Raw genomic sequence first — 26,541 nt, 5'->3', positions numbered from 1 at the left:
AAATGCAGCAGAGATTTCTGACAGCAGGTATGTGGAGCAGACTTGGGACTGTCGTGCTTCCCTTTGCTACAGGAGAACTTTGAGGTCTTCCTTCCATTTGAAGATTACAGCAACAGTGCCCTGGTAGCAGATCTCCGTGAACAGCACATCAGAGCTCACGAGGTTGCCTCGACTACTGAGAAGGGCCTGAGCACCAAGTCCAAGCTGCACCGACAGGCGCTGGCCCTGCAGGTGTCTGAACAAGAGCTGGAGGCAGAGCTGACCTTGAGAGCCTTAAAAGACGGGAATGTCAGAACAGCCCTGAAGAAATGCAGGTAATATCCATATCCCCAAAATGCACAGCTTGCCTGAAAGTAAGGTTGTTCTGTGTACTTCTTCAGTGGCGAGGGTAGAGCAAGTGACACTTGTTTTCACAGGAGCATTTCTTAGTTGTCACCTTGAGAGCCTATTTTGGCCTGGTAGCAGAGAAGGCAGGACTGTGTACTTTTGGGTTAGATAGCGTAAGCACTGGCTCTAGGTTACTGTTCACTTTGACACTGAATGGTGTACCAAATAATTTGGAAAACAAAGCATGCTGTATACCGTGAACATATTTTGAAGACATTTGATGTTGATGATGTTGATGTTTATGTATTAATGCAACAACGGCCAGTGTGTTTGCTTTCTGTGTGAGTATTCTAACTTCCAATGCTTCCTTTCCTCCAAAGAGACTTATTCAGGTATCACTGCAACCCCCACACAGGGGAATTGCTGTTTCTCGCATGTCAGAAGCTGTGTCAGATGTTGGCTAATGACATACCAATGACCGCACCTGTGGGACTAAATCTTCCTTCTGAGATCCATAATCTAGCATGCCAAGCTGCCACCATCTGCAGTCCAGGTGAGAAAGTTTATTTTGTACAGTTTTACATTCTCTGGTTCATTTTATACTTGTCTCCCAAATGCTTTTTTTAAAATTTTTATAACTGGACATCATAGTAGCTACACAAGAGGCAGTATCTCTTTATAATTTATTTTGAAGATTTATTTATTTCAAAGTCAGTTACAGAGAGACAAAGAGAGATCTTCCATCTGCTGGTTCACTCCCCATATGGTGGCAACAGCAAAGGCTGGGCCAGACTGAAGCCAGGAGCCTCTTCTGGGTCTCCCATGTGGGTGCAGGGGCCCAAGTACTTGGACCGTCTTCCACTTTCCCAGGTGCATTAGCAGGGAGTTGGATCAGAAGTGGAGCAGCTGGGACTCAAACTGATAACCACATGGGGTGCCGGCATTGCGGGCGGCAGCTTTACTTGCTACGCCACAATGCCGACCCCAAGGGATGTGGTTTTTTTTTTCTTTTTTTTTAATTATTTATTTATTGATTTAAAAGATAGAGACAGACAGATCTTTTTTTTTTTTATTTTATTTATTTTATTTTTTTTTTTTTTGACAGGCAGAGTGGACAGAGAGAGAGAGACAGAGAGAAAGGTCTTCCTTTTGCCGCTGGTTCACCCTCCAATGGCCGCCGCGGCAGCGTGCTGCGGCCGGCGCACCGCGCTGCTCCGATGGCAGGAGCCAGGTGCCTATCCTGGTCTCCCATGGGGTGCAGAGCCCAAACACCCGGGCCATCCTCCACTGCACTTCCTGGCCACAGCAGAGAGCCGGCCTGGAAGAGGGGCAACCGGGACAGGATCGGTGCCCTGACCGGGACTAGAACCCGGTGTGCCGGCGCCGCAAGGCGGAGGATGAGCCTGTTGAGCCACGGCGCCGGCCAGACAGATCTTTGATCCGTTGTTTCACTCCCCAAATGGCTATAATGGCTGGGGCTGGACCAGGCTGAAGCCAGGAACTAGGAATTCCATCTGGGTCTCCTACATGGGTGGCAGTGGCCAAAGCACTTGGGCCTTCTTCTTCTGCCTTCCCAGATACATTAGCAGGGTGCTGGATTGGAAGCAGACTAGCCAGGACTCAAACAGTTGCTTCTGTATGGGACATCAAGTCGTAGGCGGCAGCCTAAGCCACTGCACCACAATGCCAGCTCCAAGGGATGATTATAACTGATTGTCTTTCGGATTATGGCTTCAGAATAGTTCAAAATATTAGCAGTGTCATTTCTGACTATTGATAAGACTCATTTTCATAGGATTGTGAAATTCCTTGCCTCCTCTTCTCTGATTTATTGTGAAGTTGAGCCTAAGGAAAGTGATAATACTTATGGTGGTAGAAGCTACATGGAAATGATCTACTACATGACCGTCCTTAGAATTTTGAATGGTAATTTTAACAAGGTTGTTGTCACTATTCCAAAGGCATGAAATATGAGCTTAATGGATTTTCTCCATTTTCTTTCAGATCTTTTACTAGATGCTTTAGAACTCTGTAAATATACTTTAACGGCGGTGGAGCTTTCCCGGCAGTGCCAAATGGATGACTGTGGAATTCTAATGAAAGTAAATCTCTTTAAAGTTTTCTTCTCTCTAAAGCAAACCCCCTGCCAGCTGCAGTACACCTCACTTTGAACTCACTTGCATGGTTTGCAAAACCACTGACTCTTTTACATTGTCTTACTCTACACCAAAAAGTAACTTAGGGGCATGAAGCCACATCCCTTTTGTAGTCACATTTATTGGCTTGAATTTGTGCTTTTTAAACATTGGGCCTCAAAAAAGAAAAGCTTCTATGAAAATTATCCTTCTGTTAGAGTTTGATTTAAAATGACCTTTCTATAAGCCATAGACCAGAAGAAAGACAACATTTGTCCCTTGGTATCTGAGGGATTGGTTTAGGATTCCCTGTGGTTACCAAAATCTGAATTCTCAAATCTCATGAATGAAATGGTGTCAAGTTTACCTATAACCTATGCATGTCCTCAGTCTGCATTAATTATCTTTAGGTCACTTAGAATACCAATGCATTGTGGATGCTATGCAGATAGTATAGGAGGAATAATTCCAAGGAAAAATAAATATGTCCATGTTCAGTATAGACATTGTGTTTTCCTGAGTGTTTCGATCCACGAGGTTGGCTGGGTCTGAGTTTGTGGAACCCACTGATAGTGAGGGTTGCCTGTACATGATTGTATTCACTCATCAAAATGGTTTGGCTGTAGTTAATGGGATTCTGGACTATGCTTGGTCAAGCTGCTGTCTGTATCTGGAAGTATCCTTACTTCTGTCTTTTCCATATTCCTGGTAGACTTCCTTTGGAACGCATAAAGATCCATATGAAGAGTGGTCTTACAGTGACTTCTTCAATGAAGATGGAATTGTTCTTGAATCACAGACCGTGCTGCCTGTTATTTATGAGTTGATCTCATCGCTTGTGCCTCTCACTGGTGAATCTCACTTGTGTCATTATTTTCTATGTATTTACACTTTAGGCAAATTTAAACTGTAGAGGTTTTGTACTGCAATTAGACACAATAATGTAGATGAATTTTTTTTAAGATTTATTTATTTATCTGAAAGTGTTACACAGAGAGAGAAGGAGATGCAGAGAGAGAGAGAGGTCCTCTATTCTCTGGTTCACTCCCCATTTGGCTGCAATAGCTGCAGCTCCACCAATCCGAAGCCAGGAGCTTCTTCTGGGTTTCCCACGTGGGTGCAGGGGCCCAAAGACTTAGACAATCTTCTACTGCTTTCCCAGGCCATAGCAGAGAGCTGGATTGGAAATAGAGCAGCTGGGACTTGAACCTGTGTCCATATGGGATGCTGGCACTGCAGGCGGCAGCTTTACAGCAGCCACAGCACTGGCTCCAGTAGATGAATCTTACCGACATAATGTTGAACTAAAGAAGCCAGATGAAAAGAATTCATGTTTTGTTATTTCATTTGCATTAAGTATAAAAACACTAAGACTTCCAGGCTGTTTCAAGTCAAGGTAGTGGGTCCCCTGGAAAAAGGCAGCAGGGGGCTCCTGTTTCTTGATCTTGGTACTGCTACATTCAGTTTGTGGAACTCATCAAGTTGTACATTTATCTGCATTTTTCTGTTGTCTATTTTTGTTAAAGCAAGCAGCAGTTTGCTTTAGTACATTATCTAATAATAGCTCAAGCTTTATTTATTTTTAATTTGTTTGGAAGAGTGACAGAGAGAAGGAAAGACAACTTTATTTGCTCATTCACCAACCCCCCAAATGGCTTCAGTGGCTGAAGCTGGGGCTGGGACTGGGCTAAGGTGAAGCCCGAAGTCTGTAACTTCATCTGGGTCTCCCATGTGGGTAACAGAGACCCAAGAAGTTGGCCAATCCTCCCCTGCTTTCCCAAGCATATTGTTAGGGATTTAGATCGGAAGCAGAACAGCTAGGGCTCAAGCTAGCTCTCCCATATAGGATGTTGGTGTCAGGTGGAAGCTTAACCCACTCACTGCACAATACCAGCCCCTGGCTCATGCTTACATATCTGAGGACATATGCTTTGTAAGTGAGTTATTTTGTTTACTGTTATCTAATTTATTATTATTATTATTATTATTTTTGTAGAAAAGAAGAGACTTCCCTTGGGTTCTGTGAGTTTGCCATACTGCTCTGTTAGAGAAGGTATTTGTCATCAGCTCTGTGTAACATCGTATTGAGACTTTGTAAATTCCTTGAAATTCCAAATGTGAATCTAACTGAATGTAACTATTTAGTTATTACTGTTACATTGTTATTCTTCCAGAAGCTAGTGGGGGGATTATGTGGTTTGGCTGATTGTGTTCTTTCATAAGCCAGCTCATAGATTTTAGTCTTCCACATCTAGAAATGGTTGCTTCCACTAATTATAGGCAAGGTACAATTGAAGTATCTCATTATCTTGTGGACATCGATTTTTTTTCTTTTTCTTTTTTTTTTTATAAAGATTTTACTTATTTATTTGAGAGGTAGAGTTACAGACAGTGAGAGGGAGAGACATAGAGAAAGGTCATCCTTCCATTGGTTCACTCCCCAAATAGCTGCAGCGGCTGGAGCTGTGCCAATCTGAAGCCAGGAGCCAAGCACTTCTTCCCGGTCTCCCATGTGGGTGCAGGACCCCAAGTACTTGGGCCATCTTCTGCTTTCCCAGGCCATAGCAGAGAGCTGGATTGGAAATAGAGCAGCCGGGACTAGAACTGATGCCCATATGGTATGCCGGCACCTCAGGTGAAGGATTAACCTGTGCCACGGTGCCAGCCCCCACAGATATTTTCTATTAAGTCCCTCATTAACTGACTTCGAGAAGGAATTCTATGACTGCTGCCTGTGTTGAAAGAGATTATGTCTGAAAATTATTTTTCTTTTTCTCTTTTTTTCTTTTGTTCTTGTTTCTCCTGAAAATTATTGCTGATAATGTAATCCTTCTTCATCTAAACAAATCTAAAATCCTATTTATTTTTTAAAAGAGTTAGAGAGGGAGAGAGAGAGAGAGATCACTCTTCTATCCACTGATTCACTCCCCAAATGGCTGCAATGGCCAGGGCTGGGCCAGGCTGAAGCCAGGAGCCAGAAACTTCAAGGCTCTCATGTACAGGTCCCCAAGAACTTGTGCCATCCTCTTCTGCTTTCCCAGGTGCATTAGCAGGGAGCTGGATCGGAAGTGGAACAGCCGGGACTCTAACTGTTGCCCAGATGAGATGCCAGTGCTGCTGATAGCGGTTTAAACCACTGTGCCACAGCCCCAGCCTCTCTCAAACCCTTTTACTCAGATAAAACCCCTTTGTCCCTTTGCAGGAGACAGCTGTATTTTACCTGTTGTCAACTCCATCTCTGCCCTGCTTCAGAACCTGCGGGAATCTAGCCAGTGGGAATTGGCCCTGAGATTCGTAGTTGTTTCCTTTGGAACCTGTCTTCAGCACTCTGTTTCGAGCTTCATGGATACCAGTTTGAGTGAAAAGGTATTGTTCTGACAACAATTCGTTGTTGTTTTATTTACTTTGCCAAGCAATAGAATTTGGAGTTCATATTTTCCTATTTGTTTCTGAAGCAAGGAAATGGATCATTTGCCATATGTAAGAAAGATTGAGTGTCTGCTGAGACTAGGTGCTTGCATACATTTTCTTTTCTTTTTTTTTTTCCTTCAAAGATTTATTTATTTGAAAGTCAGAATTACACACAAAGAGAAGGAGAGGGAGAGGGAGAGGGAGAGGGAGAGGGGTGTCTTCCATCCGCTGGTTCACTCTCTAATTGGCCACAATGGCTAGAGCTATGCGAATCTGAAGCCAGGAGCCAGGAGCTTCTTCTGTGTTTACAACGCGGATGCTGGGGCCCAAAGACTTGGGCCATCTTCTACTGCTTTCCCAGACCATAGCAGAGAGCTGCATCAGAAGAGGAGCACCTAGGATTTGAACTGGCACCCGTGTGGGATGCCAGCATTGGAGGCAGTGACTTTACCTGCTGCGCCACAGCACTGGCCCCATACGTTTTGATAGTCTTTAAAACAACCCTGAGACAGTGTCCAGTGTGGAAACTCAGCTTCAGCAAGGTAAATTGAATTTCCTTAGGTCCTGATAGAATGTTTTTGCACTCCATGCTCAGTACAATTTTGACTAGACTACTTAGAATATCTGTTTGTTTTATTGTTTTATATAATTTTTTAAAAAGATTTATTTATTTGAAAGGCAGAGTTATAGAAAAGCCGAGGCAGAGAGAGAGAGAGAGAGGTCTTCCATTCACTGGTTCACTCCTCAGGTGGCCACAACCACCAGAGCTGCACCAATCCAAAGCCAGGAGCCAGGAGCTTCTTCCAGGTCTCCCACACGAGTACAGGGGCCCAAGCACTTGGGCCACCTTCCACTGCTTTCCCAGGCCATAGCAGAGAGCTGGATCAGAAGAGGAGCAGCCGGGACTAGAACCAGCGCCCATATGAGATGCTGGCACTGCAGGGGGAGGTCTACTGCTAGGTCACAGTGCTGGCCCCTAATTATTATAGTTATCTCCTGACAGCATCATTGAAAACTTTCTGGAAGACAGATTGCACATGAAAAGCTTGTGTGTGAAGCTGGGCCTCAGAGAGAATTGCCTTTGTTTCTGCTGTTACGATGATTTCAGTGCCACTGCTTTGTTTTGTTTCAACCTTACTGAGGAATTACTCACATTAAAATGCATGTGTTTTAAGGGTTACAACCAATGTATTTAGCTTGATACCAACACCACAACTGAATGTTAAAGTTCCTTTTCCCCCTTCCTAATCAAGCACCCACTCTCAGCCTTTCCATCACTGTAAATTTAATGGTAATACTTTTTGCATGTAATGTTGAGTTTTCAGAGCTCCTTAAAAGTTGATAAAGTTGAGACCAGCATTGCAGTGTAGCAGGTAAAGTCACCACTTGCAACGCCAGCACCCCATATGGGTACCAGTTTGTGTCCAGGCTGCTCCGCTTCTAATCCAGCTCCCAGCTAGTGGCTTGGGAAAAGCAGCGGAAGACGGCTCACACGTTTGGGCCCCCACCATCCACATGAAACACCTGAGTGATGATCCTGACTCTTGACTTGGCCCATCCCTGGCTGTTGAAGCCACCGGGGAAGTGAACCAGCAGACAGAAGATCTCTCTCTCTCTCTCTCTCTCTCTCTGTCTTTTTCTCTCTGAAACTCTTTCAAGTAAATAAATAAATATATATATTTTTAAAGATTTATTTATTTGAAAGACTTAGAGAGAGATCTTCTATCTGCTGGTTCACTCCCCAAATGGCTGCAATGGCAGAGCTGGGCCAGTAATGTTAGGAACCAGGAGCTTCATCTGGGTCTCCTATCTGGGTGCAGGGGCCCAAGCACTTGGGCCATATTTTGTTGCCTTCCCAGGTGTATTAACAGGGAGCTAGACCAGAAGTGGAGCATCAGGGCTGGCGCTGTGGCATAGTGGGTAAAGCAGTCACCTGCAGTGACTGGGCACTGTTTCAAACCCCAGCTGCTCCACTTCCAATCCAGCTCTCTGCTATGGCCTGGGAAAGCAGTAAAAGATGGCCCAAGTTCTTGGGTCCCTGCACCCATGTTGGAAAACCAGAAGAAGCTCCTGGCTCCTGGGTTCGGATTGGCACTGCTCTAGCCATTGTGGCCATCTGGGGAGTGAACCAGTAGACAGAAGATTTCTCTCTCTGTCTCTACTTCTGCCTCTCTGTAACTCTGCCTTTCAAATAAATAAATAAGTCTTTAAAAAAAAAAAAAATAGTAGTAGTAGTAGCAGCAGCAGCAGCAGAGCATCCGGGAGTCAAACCAGTGTCCATATGGGATGCCAGATTTCCAGGTGGCAGCTTTACCCATTACACCACAGCCCCAGGCCCTAAATAAATCTTAAACAACAACAAAAAAATAGTTCATGAAATTTTCAGGATGATATTGTAGATGTCAACCTAAAGATTGTTTTATTCTCTTCTAAAAGCTGTTTGGAGAGACCGCATTAGTTCAATCAAGGCATATTGTTACAGAATTGAAAGAAAAATCTGTTATGTTCATCAGGGGAAATGCTACAACACTTTTGCACAAAGTAAGTTTTTGTTCTTGGTAAAATCTGTGTTTTCTCCTTTTGGGTTTTTAACCACAGTCAAGGCTGCATATGCTTGAATAGTTTATGATTCAGGGCAGACATTTGGCATAACCATTAAGACATCACTTGGGTTGTCCACATTCTATATCACAGCGCCTAGTTCAAGTCCCTGCTGTGCTTCCAAGTCCAGCTTCTTGCTAATGCACGCCCCGGGAGGCAGCAGATGATGGCTTGAGTATTTAGGTCCCTGCCAGCCATGTCAGACCTGGATTGAGTTCTAGAGTTCTGGCTTTCATAGCATCTATAATGTAGTTTTGTGACAAATGAGTCTTGAAATACTTTTAATTCTGTTTGACTATGAAGAATATGATTCTGTTTATGCCTTTTTCCCATAGGTATTTAACTGTCGCGTTGTCGACCTTGATCTGGCACTGGGTTACTGCACTCTCTTACCTGAAAAAGACGTGTTTGAAAATCTCTGGAAGCTCATAGATAAAGCTTGGCAGAATTACGACAAAATTTTGGTATGCCATAAGGAAGCACACCTTCAGTTCTTGAACAATTAAAAATTTAGGGGACAAAACACAGTTGGCTTTGCCACCTCATCTCAGTTATTTAATAAAGGAACATGAGACTAATGCCCATGACTGGTGAATGTTTATGCACGTCATAAGCATTGCTCAACAAGAAGAATTAAGATGTTCCTTATTTCTTAAAATCTGAAGGACGCCTTAGGACCTCACGTATTATGCTTATTCCAGTGTATTTGGAAATCAGGACTCATGAGTTGTTCTTTTTAGACAAGTTAAAAGAACAGAAAATGTACTATGACTATTATTTGTTTTAAAATTTGTCTTTTGTGGCCAGTGCCGCAGCTTACTTGACTAATCCTCTGCCTGGGGCGCTGGCACCCTGGGTTCTAATCCCGGTTGGCGCGCCGGATTCTGTCCCGGTTGCTCCTCTTCCAGTCCAGCTCTCTGCTGTGGCCCAGAAGGGCAGTGGAGGATGGCCAAGTGCTTGGGCCCTCCCGCATGGGAGACCAGGAGGAAGCACCTGGCTCCTGGCTTCAGATCGGCACAGCGCGCCGGCCATAGCAGCCATTTACTGTCTAACTCTGCCTGTCAGCAACAACAAAAAAATTCTTTTGTGAGATGTTGCCTTCAGGATAAATAATACTTCTTATGAAGGAAAGCCAGAGTAAATTTATGGCATCATATAAAAAACTGATTTATCTGAATAATGTGTAAGAAGTCATAACGGTGTATGAAGCACTGTTATCACAAAGAAAGCCTGATTATTGTTATTAGGCTCTATGTGAAGATGCTGGAAGCACTTACTCTTTGTGCAACAGAATTTCAATCATATTTTACTATTTTTAGGCAATATCTTTGGTGGGCTCTCAGCTGGCCAGCCTCTATCGAGAAATTGAAATGGGGCTTAAGTTCCATGAACTCAGTACTGATGCCCAGTGGGGCATTCGTCTTGGTCGACTTGGTGTGAGTATTCGTGAGTTGCTGTGACATTTCATCCATTCTTGCATTTACCCAGCTAGACATGTAAACCAAGGTCTCGTCCCTTACTTTTGGAAAGAGAATGTGTGGACTATCTTAGTTGTTGTAGTCATACCAAGTACCCATATTGGTGTAGAAGTGAGGACTTTGTGCTTTGTTTCCTTTTTTTCCATATTTTTAAGGAAATTAAAAGGGGCCTGATATTTTATCTGTTTAGCTAACCCATTTATAGGTGCCTAACTGGCATCAGTTGACATTTATGCTATTTCAGGCCTAACCTTTAGCCTCACATTTTTGGTTTTTGCCTCTGTTATTTGAGCAAAGATGATATTAAAATGTGTACACAGGTAGACCATGCTTTGAGAACCTCTAGCAGGTAAAAATATACAGCCCTTATGTTTGACTTTGCCGAAGAGCAGACAAATAAAACTTTGTTTTCTTTACTAAAAATATAGAATGCTTTATTTGCAAATAGTTGACTTACACAGAAGGTAGGCTCTGTAGAAATGGCCTGTGTTTTACAGCCTGATTCCTGTGCAGTGGGACCAGTGTTCCATTGACCTTACCCAGCCTGTCCTGGTGAGGCAGCAAAGGCTAGGGTGGCTGAGAGGGATTTTTGAACCCACAGCCAAGTCCATCTCAGCTCTCAGAATGACAGTTGGGTTGGGTAGCATGGTGCAAATAGAAGTTGGAGGAGCTACAGAAAAATGTATCTTTTCCAAAAAAGGTAGTAAAAAGGCAAATCATGATGTTGTCCTTATTCTGATCCATTTCAATGGAAAGCATTATTTTTGTTTTGTTCCTTTTTTTTCTAGATCTCCTTTCAACCAGTTTTCAGGCAGCATTTCCTCACCAAGAAAGACCTCATTAAAGCACTTGTGAAGAACATAGATATGGACACAAGCCTCATTCTGGAATATTGCAGGTAAATCTTTAAGCTTTGGTGGTATTTATGCTGTTAGTTTAGCCAACTAGTAATCCTTACTTTGAGAAGTCATAAAGATGATTACAGGTGACCCACAAGCCTTTGGTATTTTCTTTTACTTACCCCCAAACTTTGTAAATTCAAAGCCAGAAAGAGAGATCTATCTTCTATCTTCTGGTTTATTCCTCAAATGTCCATAAGAGCCAGGACTGGACCAGACCAAAACCGAAGCCCAGAACTCCATCCTGGTCTCCTATGTGGGTGGCAGGGACTCAGCCATTTGAGCCAGCATTTGGTTTCTCCTGGGATGCACATTAGCAGGAAGCTAGAATCGGGAATGGAGCTCAGACTCAAACCCAGCTACTGCAGGATGGAGTACGAGCAGCCCAAGCGGCATCTTAACCACTGCATGAAACTCCTAGCCCTCCATGAAATTTTTCAACCCCCTTGTACTGTGATTTTTCGATTTGGTGGCTGAGATAACTACTAAGTACCTAACAAGCAGGTGGTATATGCAGTGTGAATATGGTGCACAAAGGATTAAATCACATCTCAGGCAGGACAGAGTGGTTTGCACAAGATTCATCAAAGTACTCAGAATAGAGTCCAAATAAAACTCAAAACTTATGGAGCAGGCACAGTGCTTAAATTGCCACTTGAGACAGCTCCATCCCGTATTTGCATTCCTGATGTGAGTCCCAGTCCCTCTAGCTGAGATCCTGTTCTGGCTGTCAGGTGCCCTGGGAGACTGCAGATGATGGCTCAGGCACTCGTCCCCTGTCACCCACCACCCACCTCTGAGACCAAGACTCAGTCTGAGTTCTTGGCTTGAGCCTAGCCCAGCCCTGACTCTTGCAGGCATTTGGAGAGTGAGTGAGCTGATGGAATATCTCTCTGTGTCTCTGCCTCTCAAGTAAAATGAGAATAATATTTTTTAAGATTTATTTATTTATTTGAGAGGTAGATTTACAGAGGGAGACAGAAAAAAAGGTCTTCCATTCCCTGGTTCACTCTCCAAATAGCCCAATGGCCAGGGCTATGCCAGGCCTGAGCCAGGAGCTCCTTCCAGTCTCCCATCTGGGTTCAGGAGCCCAAGGACTTGGGCCATCCTCTGCTGCTTTCCCTGACGCATTCGCAGGGAGCGGGATTTGAAGTAGAACATCTGGGACTCGAATCAGCTTCCATTTGGATGCTAGCATTGCAGGCGGTGGCTGCACAGTGCTGGCTTCAGTGATTTTTACTTTACATCAGACATTTCTGTCCAGTAAATTCAAACATTCATTTGCTTATACATTATTGGTTTTAAAGTGTTCTCACACACATCATGTAGTTTTTTGTTTGTTTGTTTGTTTTGTTTTTTCTATTTATAGAAAAATATATAAGAATATATATAGAGTTAGACAGTGAGAGACAGAGAGAGAGAAAGGTCTTCCTTCCATTGGTTCACTCCTCAAATGGCCGCTACAGCAGGAACTACGCCGATCTGAAGCCAAGAGCCAGGTGCTTCCTCCTGGTCTCTCATGCGGGTACAGGGCCCAAGCACTTGGGCCATCCTCCACTGCCTTCCCAGGCCACAGCAGAGAACTGGACTGGAAGAGGAGCAACCGGGACTAGAACCCGGCGGCTATATGGGATGCTGGCACCGCAGGTGGAGGATTAACCAAGTGAGCCACGATGCTGGCCCCACATCATGTAGTTTAATTGTCAATTTTTTTATTATATAGTATTGCCAGCTGACATAGGAGAAAAATCCTGTGACATGATCTACTCAAGATCAAACTGTGACTGCTACAAAAATACCAAGGGTGCCAAAACCCCATCCAAATTGTGACAGATTAATAGAATCTGAATTATTTATAATGAAGCTGCTCAGTGAGTTTCCTTTTCCAGGAAGACATCCTGTTCTTCATGTAATAGATAGTGAGGAGTAGAGAAAGGGTCCTAAACCTACCAGTCAAGGCCCATAGGGTGCCCACAGCTCCAAACTCTGAAATAACACAACTAAACTGTTTTTGGTTATGATTGCCCAAGATCCGAAAGTCAGTGCATGCACTCTATCTTTATTAACCCAAACTCCTGGTTGGTTGTTAGGTGTTGTTGTGTGGTGCAGAACTCTTTTCTGAAGTTTAAATAGGTGTAGTAATATTAAGTTCATTTCAGGATTATTCTACTCATGGCACTGGTGATTTGTATTTGAAGGATAATGATACTTTAGCCTCAAGCAATCCATTTAAATAAATTTAGATGGCCTTTAGAACATCAGAGAATGACTTTAAAAGGATGGTTCCTAAAGCTTTTCTTGATATTTTTGTGATTTTGAATTGTAAATTAAAGTATTGATATTTTATTAATAGGACCTAGAAAGGCATTTCTGTTATTACAAATTTTTTTTAACTCAGCAGAACATGTTAAAATCAAAATCCCGCATGATCCCGAGGCTGAGGGATAGCACTGCTAAACGCATTTGGCCTGTATTGATCTTTTCTTTTCCCTGAGCACATACTATCATGCATTTTATAAAATCTGTCGACAGCAGAATTATATTTACATATCATGTTATAGCATTTCATTAAGTTAGCAGTATGTCTTTCAAGGTTAGTACATATAGATCGTCCTCATACCTGTTAACTCTGGTATTCCTTTATATAGGTGAATTATTGAATCAGCCCCTTATTGATAAGTAGTTGAGTTGTTTCCAGTTTTTTATTATTGCAATCAGTGGAATCCTTATTGCATGTCTTTGTCTACTAACATAAAATTCGTAGAAATGGATGTACATATTTTCAGTTTTATTACAAATTTCTCCAATATTTTATCAGTTTACACCCCCACCAAGAGTACTGTCTGATGAAAGGTAATAATTAGCTTTGATGACAGGAGGCTTAGCTGATTAAGAGACTTGACAGCAGGAAGATTAACATTATGGAGTTGGTGACAGGAACAAGAGCCTGGGTGTTCTGTCAGAAACCACGTGGAGCTGCAGGCGTTAGGGAGTGAGTGTGTCGTGAATCCTTCTTTCAGCACGTTCCAGTTAGACTGTGACGCAGCTCTGCAGCTCTTCATCGAAACACTTCTCCACAACACGAGTGTCAGCCACAGCCAGGGAGATGCAAGCACGGAGCTTCCAAGGCGCCAGCACTCCAGACTCCTGGCTAAAGCCATTGAAATGGTTCCTTTACTGACAAGCACGAAAGACTTGGTCATCAGTCTTAGTGGGATACTGCACAAGGTGGGTGAGTGGCGCGAAGAGTGTGCCCAGCCATCTCTGCCATCTTCCCTCCAGGATGGATTATAGACTTTTTGTAACAAACTGGATGTGTAAGTCCAGTTAACTTTTAATTTTGTTAACTTTTTAATTTTGAAATGATTCCAGATATCTCTTTTGTTTTGTTTTTTCTTTTCTTTCTTTTTTTTTTTTTTTTAAAGCAGAGAAATAGAGACAGACCTCTTCCATCCACTGACTCACCTTCCAAATGCCTATAGCAGCTAGGGCTGGGTAATGCCAAAGCCAGGGGCCTGGAACTCTGTCCAGGCCTGCCACATGAGTGTCAGGAACCTGAGCACTTGAGCCATTACCTGCTGCTTCCTAGGGCACATTAGCAGGAAGATGGAATCAGGAGTGGAGTCAGGATTTGAACCCAGGTATTCCAGCGTAGGATGCGGTCATCTCAAATAGTGTCTTAACCACTGCACAAAGCATCTACCCCAACTCTAGATTTAGATATTTTCAATACAGCTTAATAAAACAATTTTCCTCTTATCTTTTTTATTTTTTAAAATACAAACAGGATTTTTTTCCCCTTGGACTTTTTTTTAGAAATTTATTTAAAAGGCAGAGTTACACAGAGAGAGAGGGAGAAAGAGCGAGATCTTCTTTCTGGTGATTCACTTCACAAACGGCTACAATGGCTGGGGCTACCCATGTGGCATCTCAGCTTGTTATACCACCACACTTAGGCTCTGAACGTGTTCAGTTTCTACAGTCCAGGGGAAGTTGCTGGCATTGTGGCACATCCCAAGTGAATGCTGGTTCATGTCCCAGCGGTTCCACTTCAGATCCAGCTCCCTGCTAATGTGCCTGGGAAAGCAGTAGAAGATGAACATGCCTGGGCCCCTGCCATCCATGTGGGAGATCCACATGGAATTACAGGCTCCTGGCTTCAGCCTGGCCCAGCCCATTTGGGGAATGAACCAGCAGATGGAAAGTCTCTGTCTCTCTCTTTGTCACTCTGTCTTTAAATACATGAAAATAGATAAGTAGATGTTAAGAAAAAAAGCACATGTTCTTTGAAAATGGATCAAACTACAGAGAAAGGTGCAAATGAAAAAGATTTCCCTATAATCCTACTCCTTAGAAATAAAAATGATAATAGTTTGTGTACTGCCTGTCCTACACTAAATCTGTACTTTTTTTGTTAACCTATTATCATTACATGTCAGTGCATGTACATCTAATTTTCGACATATGCATATTTATTCTACTATACAGATAATATACTGTATTTAACCAGTGTTTTATGGATAGACTTAAATTATTTGTAAATTTTATTATAAATTGTTAAAATGTCTTCATGCGTACATTTTTACACTCTGGCCTTTTTCTTAAGACATCTGATAATTAGGAATTTTTTTTAAAGATTCATTTATTTATTTGAAAGGCAGAATTACAGAGGCAGAGAGAGAGAGAGAGAGAGAGAGAGAGAGGTCTTCCATCTGGTGGTGCACTCCCCAAATGGCCGCAACGGCCAGAGTTGAGCTGATTCAAAGCCAGGAGCTTGGAGCTTCTTCCTGGTCTCCCACATGATGCAGGGGCCCAAGCATTTGGCCATGCTCTGCTGCCTTCTCAGGCCATGGCAGAGAGTTGGATTGGAAGTGGACCAGCCAGGACTTGAAACAGCATCCATATGGGATGCTGGTACTGCAGGCGGGAGTTTTACCTGCTGCACGGCAGTGCCAGCCCTGAGAATTAGGATTTTTAAGTCAAGGGATAGTTTGGGGAAATGAAGGTAGAGGCAAGGGACATAAAACTGAAATGAAAGAAATATTTGCTTTATATTTTGCCTGTGATTCAGCCAATATAGACTGACTCACATTTTCTCATACAGTAGGTCATCATCCCACTTTGTCCAGCATTGTGATTTGTGTCTCTTTACTTGTCATTTAAAAAATAGAAACAAAACAACAGTTGAGTGGGCAGAAAGGTGCAAAGAGCAGTCACTCTGTTTTCATAGCACATATGGATACCCCCAGAGCTAAAGCAGAATCCTCTGAGAAACACTTGCTTGGAGGTCTAAAATTCTAGTGATTTTCAAGAACAGGTCAGTTTCTTCCTATTTTGATTTTTCCGTCAAATAAGGAAGAAATAGAACTTCCATTTAAAAGTCTGGTACAGTTAGGAAATTTTGACAGTATGTTGATTTTTTTTTTTTCTGTTTGTAGTACTCTTAAACCTTTCTTTACTGAAACAATATTGCCTTGTGTAGCATTTTTGGTAGCATTTGACACATTTTAAAACACGTAATATAGGTAATTTTAGAGATGAGAAAATTCTAGTTCATTTAAAAAAATTGCATAACGTAGTGCACTGAGATCATTTGTAAGCTGTACTGATAAAAATTATTGAATAAAATAATCTGTGATGATATTTAATAAAATTTTAATATTTTTAATACAGTTGGATCCCTATGACTATGAGATGATTGAAGTTGTCCTGAAAGTTATAGAAAGAGCTGATGAGAAGATAACCAATATTAATATTAATCAGGTATGATACATGCATTAAGAATTTAAAAATCTTTGTTTTTATTTAGATCACAAAATTATTGAATATCTTTCTAGATTATCCTTTGAACTCTCTCTTTTTTTTTTTTTTTTTTTTTTTTGACAGGCAGAGTTAGATACAGACAGAAAGGTCTTCCTTCCATTGATTCACCCTCCAAATGGCCGCCACGGCCGGCACACTGCACCGATCCAAACCCAGGAGCCAGGTGCTTCCTCCTGGTCTCCCTATGTGGGTGCAGGGCCCAAGCACTTGGGCCATCCTCCACTGCACTCCCGGGCCACAGCAGAGAGCTGGCCTGGAAGAGGGGCAGCCAGGACAGAGCCGGCACCCCAACCAGGACTAGAACCCGGGGTGCCGGCGCCGCAGGCAGAAGATTAGCCTAGTGAGCCGCGGCGCTAGCCTGAACTCTGTTTGAACTGCATTTTTCTAGATGTTTTTCTTTAAAAGGAGTAGATTTTTTTGCTTACATATTTCATCATCTTCATCCTATTTTTTGCTGTATTGAAGGAATTTAAATCTTTCCATGAGTATGAAGTTACTAATGGACTAATTATTAAGAATTTAGACAACATTACATGCCCCTAAATAAAAGATATAAAATGGGGGTGGGGGAAAGATACTCAGAATTAATTTTAGATCTGTAACCTTTGTATTTAACATGAAGTCATGTATATTTGAAGTACATATCAGGCTATTTGAAGAGCTTTTCAAGAACTGCCAAATTCTCTTTGTGAAACATCCTTCCAACAACAGATACTGCTGATTTCTCCTGCTTTGGCTTTTTAAATAATCGTATTTTAGAATAACATTACAGGGAAAATTAGAAAATATTTTGATTATCTTTTTTTTTTAAGATCTATTTATTTATTAGAGAGGCAGAGAGAGAAGTCTTCCATCTGCTGGTTCACTCCCCAGATGGCCACAATGGCCAGAATTGGGCCAATCCGAAGCCAGGAGCTAGGAGCTTTTTCTGGGTCTCCCATATGGATGCAGGGGCCCAAGTACTTGGGCCATTTCTACTGCTTTCCCAGGCCATAGCAGAGAGCTGGATCAGAAGTGAAGCGGCTGGGGCTCAAACCAGTGCCCATATAGGATGCCGGCACTGCAGGAGACAGCTTTACCCACTATGCCACGGCGCTGGCCCCTTGATTTTCATTTGAAAATAAGAGCATCTCAGGAATGGAACTATGGAACTATGGTGATGTAGAATTAGACAATTTTGAAACTTTTAGGATTGAGTTACTCTTACCAGAAAATATCTTCTTCTTCTAATATAGGCATTGAGTCTTCTGAAACATTTGGAATCATACAAAAGGATTTCTCCTCCTGTGGACTTGGAATATCAATATATGTTGGAGCATGTCATAACTTTGCCACCAGCTGCCCACACTAGACTGCCTTTCCATCTGATATTATTTGGCACAGCACAGAACTTCTGGAAGATTCTCTGTAAGTTCATTAACTTCCTCTGAATTTTACTGGGTAGCTGAAGTTTTTTTGCCTAAGCAAATCATACTCTGCTTGTTTCATTTTTAGCCACAGAACTCAGCGAGGAGTCCTTTCCCACATTGCTGTTAATCTGTAAATTAATGAAGGTAATGGGGTCAAACTTTGTAAGATGCTACTTTGTCCTGTAGTGAGTTCTAACCCTGAGCAGCAGGATTCTGTGCTGCTCTCATGTCAACCCTTACCTTTCCTTTTGTTGAAAGTTCTCTCTGGATACTCTGTATGTATCTACGGCCAAACATGTTTTTGAAAAAAATCTCAAGCCAAAGCTCCTGAAGTTCACACAAGCCAAACCGTCCACGCTGATCAGCAAGGAAGTAAGCAAGATCACTCAGACCATCGAGTCCTACTTACTGTCTATAGTCAACCCGGAGTGGGCTGTTGCAATTGCCATCACTCTCACCCAGGAAATCCCAGAAGGTATGGACTGCTCCTGTGTTGTTTTCTGAAATCATGGTAAGCAAGATGTTCTCCGTTTGTATCTCCTTGGAGACGCAGGCTGATAGGTTGATAATGCCTGTGCTGGCCTGCTAGTCGTGAGACACTGCTGAATGTTCCAGGCCTCAACTAAAGGAAGTAGGACCCTCTGCTGCTGGGCCATGGGTAAGAGCCATAGCCCTGCCTTTAGTTTGTTGGTAGAATTAGGAACTGATATGTTCTTCCTAATGTCCAGTCAGGCTTTCAACAGTGACCTCAGACGTTCTCACTTACCAAGCAGGTACACAGAGACATTTATTGCCATATTTTTGTTATGACAAAAAAGTTACTTAAAGCCTCGTTGGTTAGAAACCGGTTAAAAAATAGGGAATATTCATATGCTGTGTAGCTAATTTGGAAAATATCTATAATTTTTTTAAAAAGATTTATTTATTTACTTGAAAGAGTTACACAGAGAAAGAGAGGCAGAGAGAGAGAGAGAGAGAGAGAGAGAGAGAGAGAGAGAGGTCTTCCATCTGCTGGTTCACTCCCCAGAGGGCCACAATGACTGGAGCTGTGCTGATCTGAAGGCAGGAGCCAGGAGCTTCCTCTGGGTCTTCCATGTGGGAGCAGGGGCTCAAGGACTTTAACCATCTTCCACTGCTTTCCCAGGCCAAAGCAGAGAGCTGGATTGGAAGTGGAGCAGCCGGCATAGAACCAGCGCCCATATGAGATGCCGGCATTGCAGGCGACAGCTTTACTGCTACTCCACAGCACTGGCCCCAGACTTTTTTTTTTTTTTTTTTTTTTGACAGGCAAAGTGAACAGTGAGAGAGACAGAGAGAAAGGTCTTCCTTTTTTCCGTTGGTTCACTCCCCAATGGCCGCTACGGCAGGTGCATTGCGGCCAGCGCACCGCGCTGATCCGAAGCCAGGAGCCAGGTTTTTCTCCTGGTCTCCCATGCAGGTGCAGGGCCCAAGCACTTGGGCCATCCTCCACTGCACTCCCGGGCCACAGCAGAGAGCTGGACTAGAAGAGGGGCAACCGGGACAGAATCTGGCGCCCCAACCAGGACTAGAACCTGGGGTGCCAGCGCTGCAGGCATAGGATTAGCCTATTGAGCCGTGGCACCGGCCCAGGCCCCAGACTTTTGCTTTCTACTATGTCAGTCATCTTTTTTTTTTTTTGACAGGCAGAGTGGACAGAGAGAGAAAGAGAGGTCTTCCTTTTTCCGTTGGCTCACCCTCCAATGGCTGTCACGGCCGGCGCGCTGCCACCAGCGCGCCGCGCTGATCAGGAGCCACGTGCCTCCCCTGGTCTCCCATGTGGTTGCAGGGCCCAAGGACCTGGGCCATCCTCCACTGCACTCCCGGGCCACAGCAGAGAGCTGGACTGGAAGAGGGGCAACCAGGACAGAATCCGGCGCCCCAACCGGACTAGAACCCGGTGTGCCGGCACTGCAGGCAGAGGATTAGCCTATTGAGCCACGGCGCTGGCCTTCAGTCATCTTTAAATTGTTTTTATTTTTTTATTATTTTTTTTTTTAAATCTCTTTTTATTTTATTTTTTTTAACTTTTATTTAATGAATATAAATTTCCAGTGTACAGCTTATGGATTACAATGGCTTCCCCCCCCCCCCATAACTTCCCTCCCACCTGCAACCCTCCCCTCTCCCGCTCCCTCTCCCCTTCCATTTGCATCAAGATTCATTTTCAATTCTCTTTATATACAGAAGATCAATTTAGTATAAAGATTTAAACAGTTTGCCCCCACATAGCAACACAAAGTGAAACATACTGTTTGAGTACTAGTTACAGCATTAAATCACAATGTACAGCACATTAAGGACAGAGATCCCACATGAGGAGCAACTGCACAGTGGCTCCTGTTGTTGACCCAACAAATTGACACTCTAGTTTATGGCGCCAGTAACCATCCTAGGCTGTCGTCATGAGTTGCCAAGGCTATGGAAGCCTTCCAAGTTTGCCGACTCTGATCATATTTAGACAAGGTCATAAAAGACAGAGTGAGGATAGTAACCAATGATCCTAAGAGTGGCATTTACCAGGTTTGAACAATTATACAGCATTAAGTGGGGAAGAGGACCATCAGTACACACATGTTGGGAGTAGAGCCATTGGTGGTAGAGTAGAGGTTATGATTACAAAGGAATGAGGCCCAAGTGCACTAGACAGGGCCTAGAACAAAGGACAGAGTCATTATTAGAGGAGCTAAGAAAGGTGCTGTCTAAGCTACAATTAAGTTTTCTGATTGAGAGGCAAATAGAACCTGATAGAAGGGGCTTGATAATAATCTGGTGGGCTTTAGGCCTTGTAAATTCAGAGGCCCAGACCTATCTATCTCTTCACATGGGGTATATCCTAAGGGAGGTGTGAACCTCCTAGGGGAAGGCACTCTGTTGACTTTCATTACTTGGCTGGCCTGGGAGGAGAACTGGCCAGGTAAAGGCAGGGGGCATCTCTAACAAGAAATTTACAGTTCTGCCTGCAATGTTGCTGACCCTACTTGACCATCCCCTCAGCTGCAGTGGTCACTTTGGAAGTTGGGCTGAGTGAAGGGCTTTTCAGCTTAGAGCCAATAAGATCTGTGGCTCTGACCTGGGCATCCTTCGACTCCAGGGCAGGTCCATTTCCAGTGATCCAACTCTTGGCAGAGCTGCCAGGGCTCTTCACAAGCTGACTTCTGCTGAAGCCCAGGCTTACCACATTGAAAGCCACTGCAGTAGACTGGCCTGTTGGGTCTCCTTGAGGGCAGATCACTGTACAGATCAGCCATTAATAGGCCTGCCACCCATTGCTTCTGATGCCGAGCTTTCTTTTCCTCCTGGTTTGTGTTAAAGCAGACCAGAGGATGCAAGTCAAGGGAGTGCCCGTGTCCCATCTCTAATCTTCGGTGGCCTGAACTACAAGTCTATAGTCACAGGCATGTTCTGTAGTAGTTTTTCTAAGGTAGACAATGCCCATGAGGAAAATTATATTCTCACTTTAAAACTTTCTTTCCCTTTGGTCTGAAAGGGAGGTTTTTTCTACTTACTGTATACTTCGCTGATGGCGAAGTGAATCTAGCTATGAGATTATTATTTGAGTTCTTATTTTGGCTATGCTATTGCAGAAAAATGTTAGCCATCTCTTTTATAAGGTCTAAAGATTAAATTGTGCATCCTACAGATTCCTTCATAATAGAATTAGTTTCCTACCTTGAAGAGAATAGAGAAATGAAAGAACAAGTTGGGCTTAGAATAGAGAAATGAGGGAGCAAGTCCTAGATCGCTTGCTGACAATAGCAATATCACATGAATACTTAGCAAACCGTTTCAACCATTAGATAACAACTTAAGAAAACATTTACCAGAAGGTCCAATGCCTTCTATAAATTTTAAGAATCATGTATTTGAAAACACCTCTTAAATATTTAACATGGTGTAGTTTGTTTAGCCAGTAAACTGAAGAACAACCATCTAAAATGTTTTTAGTTTCTTTCTACCAACAAGTCTAAAACATATGGTACACAGATTCAGGTCCCACAAATTAAAATGTATCTTTGATTGATTTTAGCAGCTTAAATTTATGGACAATCTTATCTATAAGCCATTTAAAATAAAACTCTTAATAAAATTTCCCCATGTGGACATACAATATGTACACACATATAATATAGCATAATAGACCAATATAGCAATTTTAATAATAGCTTTTAAAATCTTTAACTCTTTTTGTAGATTGCCAGTTGATTTGAATTGCTTTTTGTTTTTAGTAACCTCAGTTAACCATACTTTCTCTCAGTTGGTACTGTTAATACATTATTGGCTTCATCTGTTTACAGAGCCATCCCAAAGTACTGAATACAATAAAAGTGGCTGGAAAAAGTCCATAGGAACCTATAGGAGGACAGCTAAACACAGAACCAACAACGCTTTAGTTTTATGAGCAGCAGATCATATATAACTGTGGATGACAAAAGACTTTAAGTCGCCATGTTTAAAATTATAAACTCATCAACCAACAAGAGGCACTTGCTTACTTCACAGTATTTTTGAAAGCACCTGTAGGATTTTACAAGTATTTAACCCTTTAAGCCTCTGGGGCTTTCTCATTAAGATAACTATCATGTCTAGTAACACAAGATCATTAGACTTTTTAATTCTCAAACATTTGTATTAATAGCATTTTCCATTATAGAAACTTAAAGTCTGGTACCACATCACATCTTGACAGTACTTCTAATATACTCCAAATAGACTGATTAGTTGGTGTCTCTATAAGATGAGAGACATAGGTCCTTCGATTTTTTCAGTTGGGCCCAAACTGGAAAAACCAAAGTCCAGGATTTACTGGAAATTTTAGAGACCAGATTGTTTGAAACTTTGATTTTTTGAATGCCTGTCAAGAATGCCAAGAAGGCTCAAAATCCAAAATATCTGGTTGAAATAAGATTTCTTAAAATCATGACATAACATAGACCAAATTTGATCATTGTTACAAGGTGATTATTCAAATTTTTGAAAAAAGCACATATTTAAATAACCCATAGCTCTTAATAAAAATTCAGCTGTTTTTGAACAATTAGAATTTAACAGACATCAAGAGAACATAATAGATTACTTTAACACATTGCTTTAACAGAGAATCAGAGTTTAATTCTATGTCAAAGAGAAATTGAGCTTCCTGTGATCTTTTGCTGTGAGGTTTCCTTCCTTTACCTTCTTTCATATTGGTGACCATGTTTCTGTGTTTCTGTGTGTAACACATCTTTAAGCATCTTTTGCAGGGCAGGATGAGTGGCAACAAATTCTTTCAGTTTCTGTTTGCTATGAAAAGTCTTAATTTCACCTTCATTCACAAATGAGAGCTTTGCAGGATATAATATTCTGGGCTGGCAGTTTTTCTCTCTTAGTACCTGGGCTATGTCTCGCCATTCCCTTCTAGCTTGTAGGGTTTCTGATGAGAAGTCTGCTGTGAGTCTAATTGGAGATCCTCTGAGAGTAATCTGATGTTTCTCTCTTGCACATTTTAGAATCTTTTCTTTATGTTTCACTCTGGTGAGTTTGATTACAACGTGTCGTGGTGAGGATCTCTTTTGGTCATGTTTATTAGGGGTTCTATAAGCTTCCTGTACTAAGATGCCTCTGTCCTTCTCCAAACCTGGGAAATTTTCTGCTAGTATCTCACTGAAAATGCCTTCTAATCCTTTCTCCCTCTCCATGCCTTCAGGAACTCCTAGAACCCGAATGTTGGGTTTTTTAATAGTATCCTGTAGATTCCTGACAATATTTTTTAGATTTCTAATTTCTTCTTCTTTTCTTTGGTTTGCCTGTTTCCTTTCCTGTTCTCTGTCTTCTAAGTCTGATATTTTCTCTTCTGCTTCGCCCATTCTGTTTTTAAGGCTCTCTAATGTGTTTGTCATTTGATCTATTGAATTCTTCATTTCATTATGATTTCTAGTCACTATCACAGTTTCTTGTTCCACTAGTTGTTTCATTTCATTTTGATTCCTCCTTAATATTTCACTTTCACGAGAGAGATTTTCTATCTTGTCCATGAAGGATTTCTGTAGTTCAAGAATTTGTTTTTGAGAACTTCTTAATGTTCTTATCAATTTTTTGAGATCCGCTTCTTGCATTTCTTCGATCTCATCATCTTCATAATCTTGAATTGGGGTGTCTTTTTCATTTGGGGGCGTCATAGTTTCTTCCTTGTTCTTGTTAGCTTGGTTTTTGCGTTTGTTGTTTGGCATGTTGGAGATATTTGGTTTCTTCACTGTGGTGTTTTTTCTTGTTACACTATGGCTCTATATTAAGTGGACTGTCTGCTTTCAGTGGAGCCTTAGAGGCTTGAGATGAGTGTGGACCGAGAGCTGTGTTTGGTTCCTCAGGGTTGAGGGTGTGTCAAGGATCTAAATTGTTTTTATTTAATTTATTTTTCTAGAGACAGAGAACGCTCCCATCTACTGGTTTGTTACCCAAATACCTATAATGCCTGGAGCCAGGCCATGCTGAAGCTTGGGGCCATGTAATCCAGGTCTCCCACAAATGCAGCAGGGAACAATTACTTGAGTCATTACCTACTGCCTTCCAGGGTCTGCATCAGCAGGAAACTGGAGGCCAGAGCCAGCTATTGAACCTAGGTGCTCCTGTGTAGGACATGGGCACTTAACCAGGTAAACACCCATCCTGGGGCCAGCACTGTAGTGCAGCAGGTTAAGCTATCTGCAGTGGCAATATCTCATATGGGTGCCAGCTTGAGTCCTAGCTGCTCCACTTCTGGACCAGCTCCCTGCTAATGTGCCTGGAAAAGCAGCGGAGAATGGCCCAAGTGCTTTGGCCACTGCACCCACATGGGAGACCTGGAAGAAGTTCCTGGCTCCTGGCTTCAGACAGCCCCAGCTCTGGCCATTGTGGCCACTTAGGGAGTGAACCAGTGGATGAAAGTTCTCCTTTCTTTTTCTGTCTCTCTCTCTCTAACTCAGACTTTGAAATAAATAAATAAATCTTTAAAAAAAAAAATCCCAAGTCTTTATTTGTATACTTTTTTTTAAAGATTGATTTATTTGGAAAGCAGAGTTACAGAGAGAGAAGAGATAGAGAAAGAGAGATCTTCCATCTGCTGTTTCACTCCCGACATGGCCATAACTACCAGCACTGGGTCAGACCAAAGCCAGGAGCCAAGAGCTTTATCCTGGTCTCCCAAGTTGTGGCCAGGGCCCAAACAATTGGGCCATCTTCTGGGAATTGGGTAAGAAGTGGAGCAACTAGGGCACGAGTTGTTTTTCATATGGGATGACAGCATTGCAGGCAGCAGCTTTATCCACGATGCCACAACACTGACACCCATTTGTACACATTTTATAAAGCTTACTGGAATGGGTGTTTGGTATAGCATTTAAGATACTACTTAGGGAGCCCCATGTCATTTCAGGTTATGGGTTAGAATCTTTTTTTTTTAAGGTCTATTTATTTATTTGAAAGAGTTACACAGAGAGGAGAGGCAGAAAGAGAGGTCTTCCATCTACTGGTTCACTTTCCAATTGGCTGCAACAGCTGGAGTTGCACCGATCTAGAGCCAGGAGCCAGGAGCCTCTTCCCACATGGGTACAGGGACCCAAGGACTTGGACCATCTTCTACTGCTTTCTCAGGCCATAGCAGAGAGCTGGATTGGAAGTGGAGCAGCCAGGACTCGAACCGGCACCTATATGAGATGCTGACATTGCAGGCAGCGGCTTTACCCACTACGCCACAGCACCAGCCCAGGGGTTAGACTCTAATTCTACTCATGGTTCCAGTGTCCTGCCAATTCACATCCTGGGAGGCAAGAGTAATTGTGTCCCTGCTACCCACATGGGCGAGCCAGACTGAGTTTTGGACTTGTGGTTTCAGCCTGGCCTAACCCTGGCTGTTGCAGGGTTGTTAGTGGAGTGAACCAGAGCATGGAATATATATCTGTGTCTCTCTCTGTCCTGCTTTTCAAATGAATAAAAATAAGTAGATCACAAAAGTTTTAAAGGCTTGTTAATTTGAGTAACATCCGTTGTGTTGAGAGGATTAAGATTTGCTTATTATTCTGTATCTTTTCAGGCTCCTTTAAGATGTCAAGTTTGAAATTCTGCCTGTATTTAGCTGAGAGATGGCTAGAGAATGTCCCGCCTCAGGTGTGTCTAAATTACCAGATTGAGAGCCTCTCTTTTCTTCTTCTACTTCTTTTTTTTTTTTTTTTTATAAAATTTATTTTTATTTGCAAGGCAGAATGATAGAAATCTTCCACCTGGAAATTAATTACCCAAGTGCCTTCAATAGCCAGAGGTGGGCCAGGCCAAAGCTAAGAGCTGGAACTCGCTCTGGGTCTTCCTGGTGGCTAGCAGGGAACCAAGTGCTTGAGCGGTTATCTGCCACTTCCCAGGCACGTTGGCAGGAAGCTGGAGTGGAGGTAGAGAAGTTGGGACTCAGTCCCACCTACTCTGGTAGAAGATG

At 42.6% G+C, this 26,541-nt stretch overlaps 1 protein-coding gene across 3 annotated transcripts in view; it reads left to right on the top strand.

Moving 5' to 3' along the window:
* Positions 1–26,541, top strand: part of KNTC1 (kinetochore associated 1) — a 101,633-nt gene that overhangs the window by 54,081 nt on the left and 21,011 nt on the right. For all 3 annotated transcript variants that reach the window (XM_062181879.1, XM_062181877.1, XM_062181878.1), the window contains exons 34-49: positions 73–314; positions 708–880; positions 2,332–2,429; positions 3,175–3,313; positions 4,459–4,515; positions 5,665–5,828; positions 8,310–8,414; positions 8,810–8,938; positions 9,794–9,910; positions 10,741–10,850; positions 13,872–14,079; positions 16,525–16,614; positions 17,910–18,081; positions 18,169–18,227; positions 18,342–18,558; positions 26,149–26,222. In XM_062181879.1, the coding sequence (XP_062037863.1) occupies positions 73–314; positions 708–880; positions 2,332–2,429; positions 3,175–3,313; positions 4,459–4,515; positions 5,665–5,828; positions 8,310–8,414; positions 8,810–8,938; positions 9,794–9,910; positions 10,741–10,850; positions 13,872–14,079; positions 16,525–16,614; positions 17,910–18,081; positions 18,169–18,227; positions 18,342–18,558; positions 26,149–26,222 (2,154 nt within the window). The remainder of the gene's footprint in view (positions 1–72; positions 315–707; positions 881–2,331; positions 2,430–3,174; positions 3,314–4,458; positions 4,516–5,664; positions 5,829–8,309; positions 8,415–8,809; positions 8,939–9,793; positions 9,911–10,740; positions 10,851–13,871; positions 14,080–16,524; positions 16,615–17,909; positions 18,082–18,168; positions 18,228–18,341; positions 18,559–26,148; positions 26,223–26,541) is intronic.

This window comes from Lepus europaeus, chromosome 23 (assembly GCF_033115175.1).
Source record: "Lepus europaeus isolate LE1 chromosome 23, mLepTim1.pri, whole genome shotgun sequence".
NCBI lineage: Eukaryota > Metazoa > Chordata > Mammalia > Lagomorpha > Leporidae > Lepus > Lepus europaeus.
Note: the sequence above shows the minus strand (reverse complement) of the source record. Positions and strands in the feature narration are given on the sequence as shown.